At 35.0% G+C, this 10000-nt stretch overlaps 1 protein-coding gene across 2 annotated transcripts in view; it reads right to left on the bottom strand.

Moving 5' to 3' along the window:
* Window positions 1-10000, bottom strand: part of LOC106873920 (unconventional myosin-X) — a 545087-nt gene that overhangs the window by 292435 nt on the left and 242652 nt on the right. For both annotated transcript variants that reach the window (XM_052971791.1, XM_052971792.1), the window contains exon 15: window positions 8468-8579. In XM_052971791.1, coding sequence (XP_052827751.1) covers window positions 8468-8579 — 112 coding nt within the window. The remainder of the gene's footprint in view (window positions 1-8467; window positions 8580-10000) is intronic.

The following is a 10000-nucleotide window of genomic DNA, read 5'->3' as shown; positions in this document are numbered from 1 at the left end:
AGCTACAGTAACTGAATTTGGAAGTACTCTGTCATCCACCAAACCTTGCACCAACTAACTATCATGTTTTCTAGGCAAAACACAACTTTTTGCAAGGAAAAACTTCAAATCTGAAGAAGATCCAAAAACAACCTTTCTTGATTTCATCACCTCTTGCTCTCCAGAATTCTTCACTGCCAGCATACATAAGCTACCGATAAAATGGCAAAACTGTGTTGATAATTTAGAGGCATACTTTGATTAACTGCATTGCTTTTTGTTGTGATAAAGTAAAATAAACTTTCAGTTCAAAATCAGACATTTCATTCTTAATGACCTGATAGTATTATTATAGTAAGCTGGAATTATTCATGAAGACTGTAAAAGATTGCAAACTCCAAAGTATTAAAAAATTTACTAACAGGAACTGAAGTAGCAATTAAGATCATGTGATCACTGTTTAATCCATGCTCCACTGATTTTTAAAGTTTGTCTTCGGTCATGGTCTGTTTCATTGTGTCCTTTCTTTTTAGGGATGTCTTTAATTATTAAAGTTGGCACCTAATGCTACCCTTACATTTCCTTCATTCACAAATACCTTTCATTGTGGCTGCTACCACTATCATCATCCCGACAACCACTATCAACTATCATCATCGGCATCATCATCGGCGTCGTCGTCATCATCACCAATTTAATTGACACACTAGTTACTGTCAAGCAAACTGCCTGCAATATATATATCTTTTATCTTTTATCTTTTACTTGTTTCAGTCATTAGACTGCAGCCATGCTGGGGCACTGCCTTCAAGAATTTTTTAGTCAAACAAATCAACCCCAGGACTTATTTTTTTAAACCTAGTACTTATTCGGTTTGCATGGATGGATGGATGGATGGATGGATGGAGTGAGGAAAGCTTTGGTGGTTAGAGGTATTAGAGTGAGAGGAGTAAGAGAGTTTATTAGTGATAAGAAAGCTTGTTTGTATATATATGATGGGTTTCTTTTAGTACTAGGAAATGAATGGAATGCCTGGTGTGTGGCTTGTAGTTACCCACTCCTATGGGGAATAGGCCTTGGTAAATAAAAAAGATTAAATATAACATTCTGTCTATTTCTTTTGCCAAACTGCTAAGTTACAGGGACACCAATACCAGCTGTCAGGAGGTGGTGGGGTACAAATGCAGGCACAAAGACACACACACGTAGATATATACATATGTGTGTGTGTGTGTGTGTGTGTTTCAGCCCTAAGGGTGTGGCCATGCTGGAGCACCACCAATGTGTTAATGAAAATTGAATAAATCAACTGGTGTTCAAAACATAAATCAACAGGACTTTTAATTTAAGAGGATGTTTGTAATTAGTCTTAGACAGATTAGTATAAAAAGGGTTAAAATAAAAGTTATATATATATATGTGACAGGACTCTTTCAGTTTCTGTCAACCAAATACACTTACAAGGCTTTGGTCAGCCTGAGACTAATATAGTAGAAGACACTTGTCCAAGGTGCCACTCAGTGGGACTGAACCCGATACCATGTGGTTGGGAAGCAAGTTTCTTACCACACAGCCATGCCTATGTTTTGAGTTCAAACCTTGCTGGAGTCTACCTTCCATCCTTTCAGGGTCAACAAAATAAAGCACCAATCAAATCTTGGAGTCAATTTAATTCTCGCCTAGAACAGGATGGTACCTGAATAACACAAACATTTAATACATACTCTGTATTTTCCCATGAATGTGGCCCAGTGTTTTATGGTCCTGCACAATTTTATACCAATCCCATTTTATTCCAATCTCTACTTCACTATCCTGAATCATTATATTGCAACAGTTTTATTTTTCATTTCAGATACATCATCTGAAAACATGGCATATTAATGAGCCAACACAATCAAACACAAAAAAAAAAAAAAACAGAAAACTTTTCTCAAATCATACACAACTATCTTAAAAAAGAAATAATGTAACTCAAGATATAGAAAGAAAAAAAAACATAACAAAATGACAAAATAGTCCTGACTAGAATGCTTTTGATTCATAAGCCTTCTCAATAAGAGATGACTCGAGACTAAAAAGAAACACAACATAATATGTCCACGCCTGTGCATTTCAGTTTTTTTCATATTTTGGTCAATACATTCAATATTTAACCCAATTCACCTGTTTTCAATTTGTCTTTCCTATCCATGCAGCACATCCAACACTAGACTTTCATTTTACAATGCCGGCTATCTATTTTTATCATTATCCTTATTATTATTATATTATTATTATTATTATTATTATTATTATTATTATTATTATTATTATTCCTATTTCTGCTACTACAAGTCTATGTGTATTGTATACATGAGGACTTGTAGATATATGAATAGATAGATAGATAGATAGATAGATAGATAGATAGATAGAGAGAAAGAGAGAGAAAGAGAGAAAGAGAGAGAGAGAGAGAGAGAGAGAGAGAGAGAGAGAGAGAGAGAGAGAGAGAGAGAGACTTAATGCAATAATACAGACCAGAATACTTTACAGTATCATATTCAGATAATCACACAATTGACTCTTAATAAATAAGAGAATGATTAGAGCTGTTTTCACACACATATATACATTTGTATTTACTTTAAAAGAATAGTACACACATACACACATACATGTGCATGCACACACAAGCACATATATATATATATATATATATATATATATATATAAATATTAATTGCCATTGTGTACAACTTGATATTATAGCAGTGAACAATGTAAGTGAAATGTCACACTGCATGAGTCTAGGTGTGACATGGTGTGCAAGTATCAACTAAACCAAAACTCTATAGATCAGTAGACGGCTTGGGAACAATGCGAGATTGAAGTACTTTGAACAATTGCAACTAAAATCAATATTTTTATCTAACTTCTATACAAATTCAATGACTTTACTGTGTTTAACTAGAGTTGAAGTCACAGTAATATCAGTATAATTGAATAATTGAACTTATATGGCTGACTTGAGAGGAAAGTAGGCAAGTAAGACACAGAGGAGATGTCCAAACAATTTGTCACACTTAAGAGCTACATAAACCTGGATACAATTGCAAATGACCTGATCTTACTCAAAGGACGTTTGTACTTTTCTTTTGCCCTTTAAGAAATTAATATCTATGGTAAATAAACTAAAATTATCTTTTATTTAATCAAAGGAGAAATATGTGTCAGTGAACTTTTTAGATCTTTGTCAATTGGTGACATAGAAATAATTGGCATTAAACTTGAAGGATATCATCATCTTCATCATCCTTTAACGCTCATTTTCCATGCTGGCATGGGTTGGACAGTTTAGCCAGAGAGCTGCACCATGTTCCAGTCTAATTTGGTTTCGTTTGGTTTCGGGCCACTTTACAGTGTGTGCTGGGTGCTTTTATGTGGTGCCAACATGAGTGCTTTTTATGTGGCACCAGCACAGGGCTCTTGCAGGTCAATCCTCTTCGTCAGGAGGAGTGGCCTTGACACTTCTACTGGGAGAAAACTCCAAACAAGAATTGGGATCTACAGAGGTGTGATTTTGAGTAGGAAGGGTTAGATAATATTTTTTGAGGACTGGTGTGAAGTAAGGATGGCAATAGGAAGATCAACTACACCTGAGTGGCTCGGGGGGGGGGGTATGATCAAAAGTAATAGTATGAGAGTGAGAAAGTGGTTGTACCTTATTGTTGGGTGAACCCTGGCTAACATGCTGAAAGGAATTTTCTGTTTGTGGTCCCAAATATTTGTGTGTAGCAAGTGTCATCCCAGATGCAGTAGTGGTAGTAGTAGCAGTAGTAGCCTCATATTGTTGTCAGAGCTCTTCCACTCTGATATATATCTAAAGCTGAGATTCCAAATGAAAGTATCTTAACGCTTTTATAAGAAACCATCAAAGTAAGTTAGAAATATAACTACTATGTTTGTTCCTTCTTTGATTTTAACTTCCAGACAGGAGATAAGTTGAGAACAGAAGAGTGAAAAATAATACAGAATATGTGTCTGATTAAAATGATATATCTACTAAATGCATTTCTTCATAGAGTCCTGGTTCTTTAACACACTCACATATTGCAGGTATGGAATCCTGCTGAGAATCAACAACTGTTACTATTTGCACATTTCTTACAACTGCATTACATTTCTGTTACAGATGTGACATCGATTACACACCACCAACTTTGACTATTTGTAATGAAGGATTTCATTTATAGAGACATATTTCATCACATTTATTATAGTTATATCCAAGATATTGATTTTTTTTTTCTAAGGAAAGGTGAGAGTTAACTAAATTAACCCCAAAATATTTCTGATACAAATTTTATTGATCATGGATCAATGAAAGTAATGTCAAAATGTAGGTATGAAACAATATCCTGCAAGACATTCAATCTGTCAAATACACCATTTCTACCAAATTATAGGCAAAATATTTGCATTCCTTGTGATAGGATCTAGTTATTGTAAAGTACACTTATAAAATGTTCACTGATCTATTGATCTAATAAAGTACTTTGGTCAATTGTTTTAGTAAAGTATGCTGTACTAAATTTCCTCCTATTTTTGATATTTGCAGCAATGTCCATTTTTTCTGGAGGAACTGCGTCTCTTTGCTGAAGTTCTTTAACCTCTATTTATATCTCATGTTTCTGTATGGTTAACTTCCAACTCAATTATTTGGTTTCCCAGAAAATATTGTTGAATCACTTAGCACTAAGTAGATGTTGAACCTTTAAACAAATCTAAAAGATTTCTAGTCACATCTGATAATTGTGTAAGGAATATATATATTTGTGACAGAGGTAGTATTAATACCAAGAGGTGATATTCATCCCCACTGAAACATGGATGTTCTGTAAGAACAAACTATACTGTGGCAGATACCATGAGAGAAACTCTCAGGCTGGCTTTTGGTGCAAAATGCACTCTTGTTTATAACACTACAAGAGAGAATAATCTCTGCCACCACCAGCTAGAGGTAGCTTTTAACAGTCGAATATACATCATTGATAAGACCAAGGAAGGTCAAAATCATGTGATCTAGTCTTGGCACTGGAGGAGACAGGGATTTATCTTCCCACTTGCAATATAAAAAGGTGCATTTTGCACTGAAAGCCAATATGAGAGTCTCTCCCATGTTATCCACTGCAGTATAGTTTGTTCCAACAGAATATCCACATTTAATTGGGGATATATATTACTTAAGGGTATCTAGTTATTGCAAGTTATTTAGAGGGAGCACAGCAAATAGAAGAGACAGCTGGAAATGGAATGGGGGAATAAGTGATCTCAGCAGTACAATGGCAACTCTAGATATATTTTTGCCTTATTAGACCTCCTCAGCTACATGTTGTCCTTACCAGTACTGCCAGGCATTGATATATAGATTTTGTAATAGATAAATATACAGCGACAGTGTAACTAGAATTGGGGGAGTAGGGAGAGGGAATACCCTGGAACAAACATTGCATGAAAAATAAATGGTAAGGTCAGATCAGTGCTACCATAAAGTTGGGAACCTTGCTCAAGGACAATAAATTATCTGCAGAGATGATATCTATAGATATTGACATTGAACAAAGAATTCGGTAGCTTATCTTCTGAATAATGATATTGAATCTACTATGTCTGTGAAGATAGTGATAACAGAGATAAGTAGAAGGTGAGTGAAAAAGAGAAAGAGGGTGAAAATAACAAGAGAGGGAGGAGGGTGAATGAGTAAAAGAAAGCCAAGGAAACTGAGTAGAGAGGGATTGAAATTCCACTTACTATGAATCAAAGTGGTGCAAAAACGTCTGAAGTATCTAAGTCTTACCAAAGATTGTCATGTATGTGTATGTATACACATACACACATATAAACACACCCACTAACACACATTCATACATACACATACACTCACTCACACACAAGAAAAAGCAAGGTAAGTGAAATAATATATTTGATGTACATTATTTTTCAAAGTTACATCAAAGTAGAAGACAGTCTTTGAGTTCCGTTGCTAACAGCCATACTCAACATTTTAACTTTCATCTTCCCAATGAACGTAATTCCCTGTTATATAATAGCAAGACTCCAGTTAGCTGAAAACTTAATACCTAAGTGAGAGCTAACACACATGATGTAGTGTTCTAAGAAACTGCAATTAATTTGAATTACAGCCAGATTGATAAGAAATAAATCATTATCTAAATGATTAATTCTGATCAAAAAGAGCAGGGGAGATAACCCATGAATTTAAATAAACTAGATAGAGAATGCTGTAATGGATGAGCTTGAGCTTCAGTAGTATGGTGGTAACTTCAGATATGTTTCAGTTCAATTAAACCTAATCAGCAAAGCACAGTTTAACGGGTAGTGCAAGATCTCAAAATGACAAGAGAGCATATAGGATTTTCATAATTGAGTACTAAATTATGTGATAATTTGATGAATATGATGAATATGACTGATGACTTAAGGTCAAGCAACTAAGCTTGTCTATTATGCTACATATATATATATACATATATAAATATACATAAATAGGTGCAGAAGTGGTTGTGTGGTAAGTAGCTTGCCTACCACCCACATGGTTCCAGGTTCAATCCCACTGCGCAGCACTTTGGGCAAGTGTCTTCTACTATAGCCTTGGGCCGACCAAAGCCTTGTGAGTGGATTTGGTAGAAAGAAGCCTGTCATATGTGTGTGTGTGTGTGTGTGTGTGTGTGTGCATGTGTGTATGTATATATGTTTGTGTGTCTGTGTTTGTCCCTCCAACATTGCTTGACAACCGATGCTGGTGCGGTTACGCCCCTATAACTTAGCAGTTCAGCAAAACAGACTGATACAATAAGTAGTAGGCTTACAAAGAATAAGTCCTGGGATCAATTTGGTCGCCTAAAGCCAGTGCTCCAGCATGGCCGCAGTCAAACAACTGAAATAAGTAAAAGAATTAAAGAATATATATATATATATATATATATATAATTTCATTCTTTTGTTCTTTTTACTTGTTTCAGTCATTTGACTTGACTGCAACCATGCTGGAGCACCACCTTGAAGTGTTTTTTTTTTTCTTTTAGTCAAACCAAGGACTTATTTCTTGAGCCTAATACTTATTCCATCAGCCTTTTTTGCCAAACTGCTTCATTACGGGGATGTAAACACACCAACACCAGTTTTCAAGTAGTCATGGGGGTACATCCATCAATTCATACATGCATACATACATACATACATACATATATATATATATACAATGGGTTTCTTTCAGTTTCCGTCTACCAAATCCACTTGCAAGGCTTTGGTCAGCCTGAAACAATAGTAGAAGACACTTGTCCAAGGCACCACTCAGTGGGACTGAACCCAGAACCATGTGTTTGGGAAGCAAGTTTCTTACCACACATGCATGTATGTATGTAAGCATGTTTCTATGTGTATGAGCACTAAACTCCATGTAATTTGTGTTAGGACTTAATACTTGTTTGGCTAAATGAATCACTAAATGTGTTGATTAAACAACTCAATGTTGAGCTGTTCATTTTTTTTTTTTCTGGTGCTCTGTCTTACTTGTAAACTGTAGTTGCATATGTGGGTCATGGAAGAAACATAGGAATGGTAACAACTAAACAAGACAATTCTATGCTACTTGTATCTGCTCCACACAGACAGATATTATAGAAGCCAGAATAAGGAAGGTTTACGCATATAAAGTTATAATATTTCTTTTCTACTCTAGGCACGAGGCCCAAAATTTTGTGGGAGGGGGCCAGTCAATTAGATTGACCCCAGTATGCAACTACTACTTAATTTATTGACCCCAAAAGGATGAAAGGCAAAGTCGACCTTGGCAGAATTTGAACTCAGAACGTAAAGACAGACAAAATACCTCCAAGCATTTCACCTGGTGTGCTAACGTTTCTGTCAGCTCGCCACCTAATAAAGTTATAATATTTGTGAGGTTAATGTCAAAACTTAAGTTATTCTATGACATAATATTGTTGTACGTTTAATATAATTGCTTGTTGAAGGGTACACATTTTAGCTCAGAATTCAATAAGAACCCGCTACAAACAGAAAGCAATTTAAAAAGTGAAACTAATGTTTTTTTCAGAGATTTCAATCTCTGAAAAGTGAAATGAGACAAAAAGGTAACATTTCACATTATCTAATAACATAACCCCAAACAATTAGAATCTCCCATTTTTTTTATATAGCAATCAAAACAATTTATTAAACAACATGCAATAATAACTGTCATATCTTGAAGTTTGCAACAGTCATGGACATCACAGAGAGGAAAAGAATTTATGTTGATTTACAGCTGTCATTTTACAAAATAAAATCAGCATTTCTAAAAGAGAAGTTGTGCTTGTAAAATTGTGTGGGTGCAGCAGATTTTTTTAGATGGTGCTAAATGCGGTAAAAAAACTAATTTTAAAAAGCTTGTAACAAATAAAATATATAAAAGTTGATTCCTTACTTTTTTGAGCTATACACCTACGCCAGTTTTTCTGTATAATTGTAGCTTTGCCACTCAGATACTGCTGCCGCTGTTCTTCCAAAGGTTCAAACACAGAATTACGTAAAAATACCTAAGAGAGGGAGAGATATAAAGGAAAAAAAAAATGTGACAACTCAGAGAAATTGATCAGTTTTGTTTTTTGTTTTTTTTTTTACAATGCATTATGACCCATGAAAGCCAGCAAATAGCGATAGTAAAAGAACTCTAACATGCAGTACTCAAGAATTACAGGCTGATGTGTTTTACATGTTTTTCCCCACAATATTAAGAGTTTATAAAGAATGAAACTAGTTTCATTAGATCAATCTATAAAATTGTTCTTTGTTGTTTGAAGCACAGCTCAAGGATTCCATAAACATAACAATTTGCAACATTGCCAAAAGAGAACACCTCAAATGTAAAGCAGGAATAAAAATAACAGTAATAACAATAACAATAACAATAAAAATAATAATAATAATAACCTCAATACATTAGCATGTCTCTCACCACCACAACCACCACCATCATCATCATCATAATCTTAGATGCTGTTATCATTGCATAACCTTCTTGTATTCTGACTTTAATTTTCACTGGAGTCAATGAAATATATACAAGTCAAATAGAGGAATTAATATAGTCTTCTAAATGCTGGTCCTATAGATGGCGTACCTATATTAAACATCATTGTGATGATGGTCTTTTCTTTGTAAAAGGTATTTTCCTTTCATTTTAAGGAGTAGGTGGTGTTCTACTGTCTGATGAAAGATTTAGAGTTAATACGCCACAGTGTGTGAGAATGCCATATCATTGAACTGAAGGTACAATTCAACTGATGGGATTCTATACAGTTTCCATTCACCAATTTCACTTGCAAGATAAGGAACAATCCTAGGCTAAAGAAAATTAAATTTTCCCAAGATGCCACGGAGTGTGGTTGAGAATACAACCTCCTGGTTGCTAATGAACTCCTAAACCAATGATCATGTCTGGAAACCTCATGTCATACTCAGATTGCTGAAAAAATCGATAATAGGGTCCCTGGAAGGGATCCTTATATATATCTAATATATTTTATTTTAAAAACCAAGGGAAATAACCCATTCGCCTCTGGAAGGGATCCTTATATATAGCAAAGGGAAATAACCCATTCAATTTCCTAAATTGTTAGGTAAAAATGTAATTAAGTATGCTTATTTCTTTAGTTGAGAAAATCAACCACAGGACTTATTCTTTGCAAGCCTAGTACTTATTCTATCAGTCACTTTTGCCGAACCGCTTGATTACAGGGATATTAACACACCAGCATCGGTTGTCAAGCGATGGTGGGGGAACAAGCACAGACACACAAGCATATACATACACATACATATATATATATATATATACATATATACGACGGGCTTCTTTCAGTTTCTGTCTACTAAATCCACTCACAAGGCTTTGGTCGGCCCAAGGCTATAGTAGAAGACACTTTCCCAAGGTGGCACGCAGTGGGACTGAACCCAG

This window comes from Octopus bimaculoides, chromosome 11 (assembly GCF_001194135.2).
Source record: "Octopus bimaculoides isolate UCB-OBI-ISO-001 chromosome 11, ASM119413v2, whole genome shotgun sequence".
NCBI lineage: Eukaryota > Metazoa > Mollusca > Cephalopoda > Octopoda > Octopodidae > Octopus > Octopus bimaculoides.
This window is presented reverse-complemented; position numbering and strand designations above follow the sequence as displayed.